General features: G+C 45.5%; 1 protein-coding gene and 1 pseudogene across 1 annotated transcript in view; one reads left to right on the top strand and one right to left on the bottom strand.

The window, feature by feature from the left end:
* Positions 1-13,341, bottom strand: part of LOC124795572 (myosin light chain kinase, smooth muscle-like) — a 1,044,560-nt gene that overhangs the window by 397,370 nt on the left and 633,849 nt on the right. The window contains exon 11 of the mRNA XM_047259644.1: positions 12,480-12,648. Within this exon, the coding sequence (XP_047115600.1) occupies positions 12,480-12,648 (169 nt within the window). The remainder of the gene's footprint in view (positions 1-12,479; positions 12,649-13,341) is intronic.
* On the top strand, positions 9,770-9,887 carry LOC124796819 (annotated as a pseudogene).

Genomic DNA, 13,341 nt, shown 5'->3' on the forward strand with positions numbered 1-13,341 from the left:
AGAAAACTTGCCCCCCTTCTAACAGCCGTGTACCGCAAGTCTCTGGAGGAACGGAAGGTTCCAAATGATTGGAAAAGAGCACAGGTAGTTCCAGTTTTCAAGAAGGGTCGTCGAGCAGATGCGAAAAACTACAGACCTATATCTCTGACATCGATCTGTCGTAGAATTTTAGAACATGTTTTTTGCTCGCGTATCATGTCATTTCTGGAAACCCATAATCTACTCTGTAGGAATGAACATGGATTCCGGAAACGGCGATCGTGTGAGACCAACTCGCTTTATTTGTTCATGACACCCAGAAAATATTGGATACAGGCTCCGAGGTAGATGCCATTTTCCTTGACTTCCGGAAGGCGTTCGGTACACTTCCGCACTGTCGCCTGATAAAAAAAGTAAGAGCCTACGGAATATCAGACCAGCTGTGTGGCTGGATTGAAGAATTTTTAGCAAACAGGACACAGCATGTTGTTATCAATGGAGAGACGTCTACAGACGTTAAAGTAACCTCTGGCGTGGCACAGGGGAGTCTTATGGGACCATTGCTTTGCACAATATATATAAATGACCTAATAGATAGTGTCGGAAGATCCATGCGGCTTTTCGCGGATGATTCTGTAGTTTACAGAGAAGTTGCAGCATTAGAAAATTGCAGCGAAATGCAGGAAGATCTGCAGCGGATAGGCACTTGGTGCAGGGATTGGCAACTGACCCCTAACATAGACAAATGTAATGTATTGCGAATACATAGAAAGAAGGATCCTTTATTATATGATTATATGATAGCGGAACAAACACTGGTAGTTACTTCTGTAAAATATCTGGGCTATGCGTACGGAACGAAATGAAGTGGAATGATCATATAAAATTAATTGTTGGTAAGGCGGGTGCTAGGTTGAGATTCATTGGGAGAGTTTTTAGAAAATGTAGTCCATCAACAAATGAGGTGGCTTACAAAACACTCGTTCGACCTATACTTGAGTATTGCTCATCAGTGTGGGATCCGTACCAGATCGGGTTGACGGAGGAGATAGAGAAGATCCAAAGAAGAGCGGCGCGTTTCGTCACAGGGTTATTTGGTAACCGTGATAGCGTTACGGAGATGTTTAACAAACTCAAGTGGCAGACTCTGCAAGAGAGGCGCTTTGCATCGCGGTGTAGCTTGCTGTCCAGGTTTCGAGAGGGTGTGTTTCTGGATGAGGTATCGAATATATTGCTTCCCCCTACTTATACCTCCCGAGAAGATCACGAATGTAAAATTAGAGAGATTCGAGCGCGCACGGAGGCTTTCCGGCAGTCGTTCTTCCCGCGAACCATACGCGACTGGAACGGGAAAGGGAGGTAATGACAGTGACATAAAGTGCGCTCCGCCACACACCGTTGGGTGGCTTGCGGAGTATAAATGTAGATGTAGATTATTTCCAAAAGTTGATGGAAAACTCTCGCCATCACAGGGAAACTTACGCTCCTAGGCCAGGCTAGTCAGCTCAAACCTCAAGCCATTCAGAACGATCGCTGAAAGACAAGTCCATCCTCTTCAGGGGGAACAAATTCCCCATCTCATAGATATCGAAATCCGGCACAAGCGTCCACAATACCGAACAGAACGAGCACGCAGCAGCGGCCAGCCAGTGTTACGTTTGTTAAAAAAAGAAGCACCTGCAGATCAAAGGTCGAAACAAGGCCTCTTCAGCTTTGCCGTCCAACTACGGCTTACTGCAGCACGTAAGGAAGAGATTTGTTGGCACACTTCCCATACCGTTGACCTTAAAGTAAGAGGGTCGTAATGTAGATGTGGAGACTCAGGTCGGGTGTCGAGATAGAATATCCCCTTAAGCAGAGTGCTGGTAATATAGTAGTGCCACGCCAACGTATCGCCACCCGTATCGGTGCTTCTGTACGCAGTGCAACTGCTGCACGAAATCGCTCCGCTCGGGTGGAGCAGTAAAAGGCGTTAAGAGCGGAGCCCCGAACATCTCTCCTTTTTTTCCGTCGGTCACGAGCCACGCCGCTGCGCCAGTTCGCCGAATTTGTCGCGCCGCGCGCGGCGACCACTGGCGGGGATTTACAGCCGCGGCGGCGCGCCGTAATTGCGGTGTCGGGGAACCCCCAATTACCGGGCCGGCGCCAGCGGCCGCGCCGCCTATCGCAGCGGCGCATCGCGTCGCACAGCACACACCTCCCCGGGCCCGGCCTCTGGTCCACACACACACACTGCTCTCTTCCCAGGCACCAGCGTCGCCCTCTTACCCACACCGATTTCTGCGGCGCTACTGTCTCCACTGGCTCGTCTCTTGCGTGACGAGCTGCTGTTGCAACCGACAGCGGAATAATGTGTGCGAGTTGAGATATTTTACTATTCGTACGATCAATTTTTCACTTGCTGCGTGCCTGCAAATTTAGCAAGGAGTGCTTCCTGATGTGCAGAACAATGAATCCTGTCTGTTGATCGGAGTAATTTTTTGCTCCTTCATGAGATGTCAGAGGAAAGCACAACTGGAAGGGGAGTGAGTCAAGACCACTGCGTCTCCTCAGTACTGTTGGAGCATGTTGTTGTTGTGGTCTTCAGTCCAGAGACTGTTTTGATGCAGCTCCCCATGCTACCCTATCCTGTGCAAGCTTCTTCATCTCCCAGTACCTACTGCAACCCACATCCTTCTGAATCTGCTTAGCGTATTCATCTCTTGGTCTCCCTCTACGATTTTTACCCTCCACGCTGCCCTCCAATACTAAATTTGTGATCCCTTGATGTCTCAGAACATGCCCTACCAACCGATCCCTTCTTCTCGTCAAGTTGTGCCACAAACTCCTCTTCTCCCCAATTCTATTCAATACATCCTCATTAGTTATGTGATCTACCCATCTAATCTTCAGCATTCTTCTGTAGCACAACATTTCGAAAGCTTCTATTCTCTTCCTGTCTAAACTTTTTATCGTTCACGTTTCACTTCCGTACATGGCTACACTCCATACAAATACTTTCAGAAACGACTTCCTGACACAGAAATATATACTCGATGTTAACAAATTTCTCTTCTTCAGAAACGCTTTCCTTGCCATTGCCAGCCTACATTTCATATCCTCTCTACTTCGACCATAATCAGTTATTTTGCTCCCCAAATAGCAAAACTCCTTTACTACTTTAAGCGTCTCATTTCCTAATCTAATTCCCGCAACATCATCCGATTTAATTCGACTACATTCCATTACCCTCGTTTTGCTTTTGTTGATGTTCATCTTATATCCTCCTTTCAAGACACTGTCCATTCTGTTCAGCTGCTCTTCCAGGTAATTTTCTGTCTCTGGCACAATTACAATATTGTTCAGAAATGTTTGGAACAGAATAGAGGAGTGTGGATTGGCGGTAGGAGGACAGAGTGTATTCGATTTGCGGATAATATAATGTTATTGACAGAGAGCGATAGAAGTATGACTGGAATGTCAAAAGAAGTAAATAAGATCTGTGAGGAATTCGGAATGAGAATTAATAAGAAAAAGACAAAACGTATGTGATAAGTGCAAGAAAAGTAACAACAGCTATAAAGATAGAACAGGACGATATAGAACAAGATAGTGCTTTCACATATCTGGGAAGCATTATTATGGACGACATGAGACGTAATAAGGAGGTATAGCAATTGGCAAGGAGGCATTTAATAGGAAGGGGAGGCTTCTATAAGAGTGCATGGACAGGGACCTGAGGAAGAGACTGGCGAAGTGCTTCACATGGAGCGTGGCGTTATACAGAGCTGAGACGTGGGCACTGAGGAAAGAGGAAGAAAGAAGGATAGAAGCATCTGAGATGTGGATTTGTAGGAGGTTCGAAGGGATAAAATGGGCAAAAGAAATGAGGAAGTATTGCGAAGAGTGGGGGAAGAGAGAGAAATTTTAAAGGTGACCAGGAAGAGGAAACACAATTGGCTTGGACATTGGACGAGAAGAGACTTTCTAATGACGGATGCTATAGAAGGAATGGTGAATGGAAGAAGAAGAAGAGGACGCAGAAGATACTAGATGGTGGATAGTAAAAGGATAGTAAACAGTTATGAGAAATCGAAGACGGTAGCAAATGTCAAGGATTGCGTGGAGAGCTGGATATGAAGACGTGTCCTAGGTCAGAACGGTGATGGTGGTGATGTGATTTTTAAATTATTTCTGCACGACATTGTAATGTCGTTTCACAGCAAATATGCAATACTAGTCACTTATTCGACTGCATAATATATTTTGAGAATTCCCATCCCTCTCTTCAATCATTTCCATTCATTTTTAAAGGCACGTCACGCCCATCTAGGCTAACAAACAGAAAACATTAGTCCATCGAGAGGACGTAGTCCTTCAATACATTGGCAGACGTGAAGACACTATAGATCGTATCTCCACAGATAACGACGCCCAAACCGTGTTCTAGAAACAGCGTTGTAGTTTTGGGACGCATTGGATACCTCGATGTTCAATAGCAGGTGAGGATGGCGATACAGAATGGACAGTCAGAAAAACACGATTTTTGATTCATGGAAGACGGAGTTTGCAGGTTCTGGACAGAACACCAAAAAAACACGATTTTTGATTCATGGAAGACGGAGTTTGCAGGTTCTGGACAAAACAACAACAACAAACCAAGTATGCTTTTAAAAGAAGATCTTATGGCAAGTGTTTTGAGTTTTGCATGGCAAAAGATGTTACTCAAAAGCAACTAATGTTGCAAACATATAATGCGAGTGGCAGAATCGAGAACTCCAGGTGGTCGTTCACAAATAGGAGGAGTTGGAAGAGCGTTTGAATGGAATGGATACAGTTTTGAAAAGAGATTATGAGATGAACATCAACAAAAATAAATCAAGCGGAATGGTTTTGCAATCCTAAAACCATTTTAAATGTTCACCGTATTCTGATACACTCTTCATTTAAAATGGCCTATGTTGCATCATGTATTACGTTACATTAATGACCAGTTGCGGCCTGTGGCCGTTTTCAAATGCCTGTGATAAGATTATCAAGAAATTAAAAGCGTAAAACACTTTCTTGAACATCGTTACACTGTTTGATGTCGCGTCGGTGAAATGTGTGTCATTTTTGAAACTCATTTACTGCTACGTGGAAACAGGTGCGATAAAGATCATCTTGTAAAAAGAATTTGGCAGCCTGCGGTGCAATGGTTTTAACACTCAGAAACGACGTCGACACTGAGGACCTACACGTAAAGGGAAACGGAATGTAGTCGAATGAAATCAGGTGGAGCTGGAAGAATTAGGTTGGGGAAAAATGGCGCTACATTTAGTAGATAAGTTCTGTTATCTGGGAGCAAAATAAGTGACGATGTCCGAAATACAGCGGATTTAAAATGCATACTTGCAATAGCAAAAACAGCAGTCCTGAAAAAGAGAAATCTGTTCAATTCGAATACAGACTTAAGTGACTAGAAATTCGAGTGAATATATCTGTCTGGAGAGTAATCTTGTATGGAAGAGAAACGTGGACACCAAATAGCTGAGAGGAGGAGATAGTGGATGCTTTTGAAATGTGTTGTTACAGGAGAATGCTGAAGATTAGATAGGAGGATCGGAGAGCTAATGAAGTGGTTCTGGATCGGACTGGGGAGAAAAGAAATTAGTGGCACACTTCAGTAAGAGGAGGGATCTGCTAATGTGGCACATCCTAAAGCGTCAAGGAATCGTCATTCGTTGATGGAGGAAAATATGTGTGTGTGTGTGTGTGTGTGTGTGTTGGGGGGCGGGGGATTTAGATGGAGGCGCAGACTTGATTGTGGGAAAATGAATGCATGTTGCGGTGGTTACACAGTGAAGAAGAAAGAAGGGGCTCGCAGGGGCAGACTAGCGTAGGGGGTTGTGCCAGAGTAGTCTTTGGACTGAAGATCGCAACAACAGCAGAACCACGACATACGTTGTACCAATTGATGGGACGGCACGCGTAATCCGTTTACTTTTCTTGATTCCCAAGGCTGCTATGGTAATTTAAAAAATCAGCACGATGCACTTTAATTCAAGTGTGAAGGGAAGCAACGAAGTGGCCATCGGTATGGTGTGGTCCAGTAAGCTCTGGTGGGCTGCAGCATAATCCTGCGTAGACGAACACCTGTCAACATACATCCACTACGTGGCTGAGCAAGTTATGCAGAAACGAGTCTTCGAGTTTTGCGTGGGAAGACGATCGATCGGTGTTACGAGGGTACGAGGCAGTGGGAGTAATATTCACAAATTAGAAGCTGTTTGCTACGCAACGAGTTCTGCTGTTGATGCTTACGTCCGAACTGCGGTTTAAATCAATCGTGGCGTCCCATTTAGCTTGTACAGGGAGTTGAGCTGTCCAGAGGTTTTGACAGCTGCTGAAACGTACAAAGCTGTTAAGCATAAACCATTAGCTCAACATACATGACAGCGTGTGGGAAACGATAGTGAGTATTGTTTGAAATCTTGGAGTTTCGCGAATAAAGTTTCAGAGCGGAATCTAAGATCATTCTGCTTTTTCCAAGTAAACGACTCACTGCGATCACAAAGATGAAATCAGAGAAGTGGGGACATTTATTCCAGTTTGTTGAAGATTAGATGGGTAGATCACATAGCTAATGAGGAGGTATTGAATAGGATTGGGGAGAAGAGAGGTTTGTGTGCAACCTGTCATCGAACTATCCGGCATACGTTAGGAGCCAGGAGTCCTTAATGACAAACTGCCGCACGCTGTATAGCCCTGAAACTAGACATAGCTAGTAAATAGAGATGTAAAGTGTAGCTGTGGAAGATTTATTTCCTGAAACATTGTTTTCCCATCGTCCACGATTGGAATACGAAATTTGCCAAACACGTCGTTGCATTACAACACATGCGACACCCCGCGTGCCCACACATGTGCGATTCAGTGCTGGGGACAGGTGTTCAGAGTGACCGAGAATGCAGCTTGTGGTCGCACCAGTCGATATCCTTCTAAGGCGCCAACAGGGCAACGCGGCCGGCGACGTTTTCGTGGATAGACTTCGACAGCGAGCGCCAAACATTTCCATAGCTATCTGGACCGGGCGTGGGACCGTTTGTCACGGGCTGACCAGCTGAGAGAGTCCTGTTCCGACGCGTTCCCCAGTGTTCCTTGTCGGTTCTCTGGGCCGGACACATGTGTCGCCGTGTAGCCAGATACACTGTAATGGGATGCGGGCGCCACGTCTCGCTATTAGCAAGTCCTTCTATAATCTGTGACCAGTGACTAATTTCCAAGTCAGAAACGATATATAACGCATTGCAGGGAAGCAGCCTACTCACGCCGTAGTAAATTCACTTCAGTCTTTCCATTGTGTGCCAGCCAGTCCACTGTAACTACCTCTGACGTCATAAATGTTGCGCAATACTTTTAAAATCAAGCACATAGCCTGAAACGGTTCTAGCATGTCAGGAGTAATACTAAATTAATATGTGTTGAATATCAGTTCGATAACTTTAACCATTTTCGAAATTTGGACGATTTTCTGTAAATATCATTGGCGCAACAGAAAAGAGCTAGAAACTTAAAAATTTATATTTAGGTTCCTTTTTCATAATAATTTAGTAGAAACAGTATTCTGGATCTCACAAATTAAGATTTTAGTTGAAATTCATAATTTTCTGGTTTTTCTCTTAAAAATTAGCGAAGCAAGATAGATTAAGTAGGCTAATAAATAAGGCTAGGATGTTTATATTTAAGTAGAATGGAGATCCGCTATAACCATAAAGATGTGAGAAGTTTCATTTGAATAACTATAAAACTATAGCGATAGCGTATCTCCAAAGGGCAAGTTCAGAGCTCGTCTACTGCGTGCAGTGTAATTAAATTAATTCTCTCGCCCAAAATATTTAACTTAGCCACGTCAAAATTTTATTATGATTATTTACCTGTGTGTTGAATGCACATTTCAATTGAGAGCTTCATCGGCCATCAGCAAAAGAAGCTATGATTTATTCAGTAACTTAATGTGGTGCATTACTAGCCCAGCGGCTAGTCGGGAGAGCGGATTTGATCAGGCGTTCCCTTAGCCGTCCGCACCGCGGCTTTATATATAAGAACGCTGCGCGAGAAAAGAAGGCCCCAGTTCTCTCCAGACGCTGAATAGCACACCACCTGTGTCGGGAGTCGCGTCGTGTCGGTATCATTGCTATAAACAGCCTCGGATGCCGTATTAAGTTACTCGGGATACGCGTAACCATGAAATCATTTTCGAGTAAAGTGTTAATTCTGGGTTGACTTTAATTATCTATCTTCAGTTTGCGTATGTCGTATTTTCACGTGCCGTCGCGGGACAGACATTCTATCATTATTTAGCGTGGCGTTTGATGAACATTATCATCAAATTATGGCGACCATTCACTTAAACATTTAATTTGGACAGTTATAGTTGCATCAGCGCATTAGACTCTGAACTGCTCTGTTAGTCAGATTGTGTGGATTCTTCTTTTTTTTTTATCTGTGACTTTCAGAATATACTGAACTATTTTTAATCTAAATCGTTTTTCATTATGAATCCCAGACAATCTCCTAATTTCTCAGAGCTATAAGTTGTAGCTATAAGTGTTTTTCTCAGATGAAGTGGGCACTAGGAATTCTAATTACAGGCTTCACGTTTTGCTAATCACTTTCTGGTTGCCAATATTGTAGTTAGAGAGCCAGTGTTGAGAACGGCAAAAGACAGCATAAATAATAGGAACATTTTATAAAACAATAATTCTACCCGCCGCCCCACAGCATCTAGTACGAAGAAGAGCGAAGAGGCGCCGATGTTGTTCTCGATATATATCGTTCGGTATGTTCTAGCAATAAACAACTCCGAGAAGGAATAGTATTTCGTCTTCTCGGCGCAAGCAGTAATGAAGTTATCATGCACAACAGAATGAATCGCAAAGTTATATAATGATACTTAAAATATACCATGCTTTAGAGACTGGTTCATTGTGTAATAGCACACAACGCTACTTTGCAAGACCATGCCACCTAACAATTCCGATTTGCTTTACTTTACGGCTTCGACTTTCATCTTGCGAGTACCTGTGATAAAAGTTACTTACACATACTCTGATATTTTGATTATACATACAGCACTTCCTCAGATTTTATTTGCCTGTTTTGGATGCCACTTTTGCTTGACTGTAGTTACGAAATTTTTATCACATTTGCGACGAGATACGTCCGCCACTGCCACAGACCTGTCATTTCATGGTTTCGTGAATGCCTAGGAGATTGTGTTTTGCGCTGAAGGGAGATGCCCTTTCCACACAATTCCTTGCTTCATCGCATCTGTAGGCACTTATTTAAAGATGCTGACCCAAGATACTCCAGCATGCTGGAAGTTCGTACATACTTAAATACTTTTAGGAAATTCGTACGTACGTTCAAAAGACATTTCACTCATAATTGAAGGAAAATGTAGAAAAGATTGAATACTTTAGTAGGACTGTGAATAGAGGAACTTTTACACATGTATGTTAATAAGACAAATTAATGCTTTAAGAAGTCTCTCGTTTGGACTGTAATGCACGCTCGCGTAACACAAAGGAACGCGTTACGAATACTATAAATCTGAATCCCTCCTGCAATGGTAGTGAGTCATACTCAATAGTTGGTCGAACCGGAGGTTTTTACGCCAGGACGTTTGCTGATCTCGCCTCATATTCAGGATGGAAAGAGAAGAGCATTAGCTTTTGATGTCCCGTCGAAGACGAGGTTATTGGAGCAAGATCAAGCTCTGACTGGATAAGTTCGGAGAAGGAAATTGGCTGAGTCAATTTGGTTGGTTGCCAACGGCCTTGCCGCAGTGGTAACACCGGTTCCCGTCAGATCGCCGAAGTTAAGCGCTGTCCGGCTGGGCTAGCACTTGGATGGGTGACCATCCGGTCTGCCGAGCGCCGTTGGCAAGCGGGCTGCACTCAGCCCTTGTGAGGCAAACGGAGGAGCTACTTGGTTGAGAAGTAGCGGCTCCGGTCTCGGAAACTGACATACGGCCGGGAGAGCGGTGTGCTGACCACATGACCCTCCATATGCGCATCCAGTGACGCCTGTGGGATGAGGATGACACGGCTGCCGGTCGGTACCATTGGGTCTCCATAGCCTGTTCGGGAGGAGTTTAGTTTTAGTTTAGTTAATTTGGTTGGTTGGTTGATTCGGGAGAGGGGACTAAACAGCGTATTAGGGAAGGTTGGGGAAGGAAGGAGGTCGTGCCCTTTCACAGGAACCACCCCGGCATTTACCTGAAGCAAATTAGGGAAATCATGGGAAACCTACATCAGGATGGCCGGACGCGGATTTGAGCCGTCATCCTCCCGTGTGCAAACCACTGCACCACCTCGCTCGGTGTGTCCATTTGAAATAAGTCATCCTTATGAAACCACGATAAACCTACATCTGAATGGCCGGACGGCGATTCAAACTGAAACCCTCGCAAACACGAGACAAATGTCTAAGCACTGAGGCGAGTGGATCGGTAAAAGCGTTCAGATTTCTTCTGTAACTGTAAACCATCGCATGCGTAAAATGTTCACTCTATCCAGCATTGTTAGCGACAGTCACTACCGGGTAATTTGTAGATGTGACTATTGGCGTAGTATAGGTTTATGTGAAATAGCAGTAACACCGTTTGCCTATTAATTGTTCAATCCCGTCTCCAGCCATCCTGATTTAGGTTTTCCGTGATTTTCCTAAATCGTTTCAGCCAAATGCCGGGATGGTTCCTTTGAAAGGGCACGGCCGACTTCCTTCCCCACCCTTCCCTAATCCGATGAGACCGATAATCTCGCAGATTGGTCTCCTCCCCTCGAATCAACCAACCAACCTCTTCCTTCCGCTTCAACTCTTCTGCTAGGAAAAGGAGCCACTGGCTACGAAAGCTTGTAAACGTTCAGTCCTTTTGTGTGTGTGTGTTCCCCTACCCCCGCTATATTCACAACCGATACAAATGAGATACGTGTTTGCACCTGTTACTGTCTTTCAAAGTAGTTGCCAGCGACGTGGAAGACGTAGTATACCGTTAGCAGAGCCTGTTCTGTTGATGGTGCGAATGTAGCGGTCTACTGCCTGTCGAATCTCTGGAGCAGTTCTGAAGTGAATGACACGAAGTGGTTCCTTCATCTTTGGAATCAAATCAAACTCACAAGGACTTAAGTCTGGGGAGTATGGTGGCTGGTACAGTACTTCCCAGTCCCATCGACCGAACAGAGCAGCCACAGCTTGCGCTGTATGGGCCCGCACATTGTCATTGTCGTGCAAAATGATGGGTGGGTTGCGCAGAAAGTGACGCCGCTTCTTTCGGAAAGCTGGTCACAGATGACTTAAGTCCTTGTGACTTTGATTTAATTTCGAAGATGAAGGAACCACTTCGCGGCATTCGCTTCAGAACTGTTCCAGAGATTCGACAGGCAGTAGACCGCTCCATTCGCACCATCAACAGAAGAGGCTCTACTAACGGTATACTACGCCTTCCACCTCGCTGGCAACGGGTTCTACACAACGCTGGTGGCTACTTTGAGAGACAGCAACAGGTGCAAACATGTAACTGTTTTGTATCGGTTGTGAATAAATAGTTGCCACTAGGTTTTCCTGCTATCTGGGGCAGATACATCTACATTTATACTCCGCAAGCCACCCAACGGTGTATGGCGGAGTCACTGTCTTTACTTCCGTTTCCTGTTCCAGTCGCGTGTGGTTCGCGGGAAGAACGACTGCCGGAAAGCCTCCGTGCGCGCTCGAACCTCTCTAATTTTACAAACGCGATCTTCTCGGGAGGTATAAGTAGGGGGAAGCAATATATTCGATACCTCATCCAGAAACGCACCCTCTCGAAACGTGGACAGCAAGCTACACCGCGATGCAGAGCGCCTCTCTTGCAGAGTCTGCCACTCGAGTTTGCTGAACATCTCCTTAACGCTATCACACTTACCAAATAACCCTGTGACGAAACGCGTCGCTCTTCTTTGGATCTTCTCTATCTCCTCTGTCAACCTGACCTGGTACGGATCCCACACTGATGAGCAATACTCAAGTATAGGTCGAACGAGTATTTTGTAAGCCACCTCCTTTGTTGATGGAATACATTTTCTAAGGACTCTCCGAGTGAATCTCAACCTGGTACCCGCCTTACCAACAATTAATTTTATATGATCATTCCACTTCAAATCGTTCCGCACGCATACTCCCAGATATTTTACAGACGTAACTGCTACCAGTGTTTGTTCCGCTATCATATAATCATACAATAAAGGATCCTTCTTTCTGTGTATTCGCAATACTCAAGCTTTAATGTTAAGGGTAAGGGTCAGTTTTGCGAGGGGTGGGGAGGTGGGGGGGATTTGTTGTTAGTTTCGAGTATCGTGCAATGCTTCATAGCTTTGTCATAGGTTAGGTCGTCGTAAACAGAGTCAGTCCAGGGGAACTGCTGGGCTGGGTTAGACGAAGCGGTGCAAGTCTGAGATCAGTGAGTAGACTAGACGATAGAAGATGAGGGAATGGCCTACCTTTGGCGTAGATCTGCAGCGAGATCACGGCCTTGGCCTCCCCATGGCAGTTGCGGGCGACGACGGAGTAGGCGCCGGTGAAGTCTAGCTTGGCGTGCGGGATCTCCAGCTGGTAGCACGGGCCGTCACCCTGGCGGCGGAAGTGCGCCGCGTCCCGGTAGTAGTCGGGCTGCGGGCAGCCAGGCAGGGCACTGTATCAGCCGCGGCAACAGCACACAGCACAGCACAGCACAACACGACACAAGCAAGCTACTGGCTCAGGTGCGAGGGGCGGTCAGTAAGTAGCGCAACACATTCGTTTATTCACAACTCCATCACACCATATTATTCCTCACTATGTTGGCTGCAAAAACCTATTTTACAACATAATCTACATTCCATGCGAGGGCCTTACGCCACCTTACTGGCAGGGCCAGTATGCCCCCACTCTACTGGTCGACGTCGGAACCAGCGTCTTGCTGCATCAATAATGTCCCCATAATCCGCGTACTGCTTAATTGATTGTGTTCCCTCGATCACCTCGGATGAGAATGTCCACACGTTCCAACACTGCAGGAGGAACGACTGCGTGCTGCCGGTTTGTGCGACAATGTTGCGACGATGACAGACGCCTCGCCCAACGACTCAACGTGCTTTTGTTCACTGCCAGGTCTCCGTAGACATTCCGCAAGAGCCTATGAATGTTTGCGATGCTCCGGTTTCTCGCCAAAAGAAACTCAGTGACAGTTCTCTGCTAGAAACGCAGGTCCGTTACAGGCGCCATTTTGAGGGCTACGTATAGAGCTCCCACCCATCGGAACTTCATGAAACTAACGAGGCTGAAGCAGAACTGTTCCACCATCTATATAACAAATTCCTCATT

The sequence above is a fragment of the Schistocerca piceifrons genome, chromosome 4, assembly GCF_021461385.2.
Source record: "Schistocerca piceifrons isolate TAMUIC-IGC-003096 chromosome 4, iqSchPice1.1, whole genome shotgun sequence".
NCBI lineage: Eukaryota > Metazoa > Arthropoda > Insecta > Orthoptera > Acrididae > Schistocerca > Schistocerca piceifrons.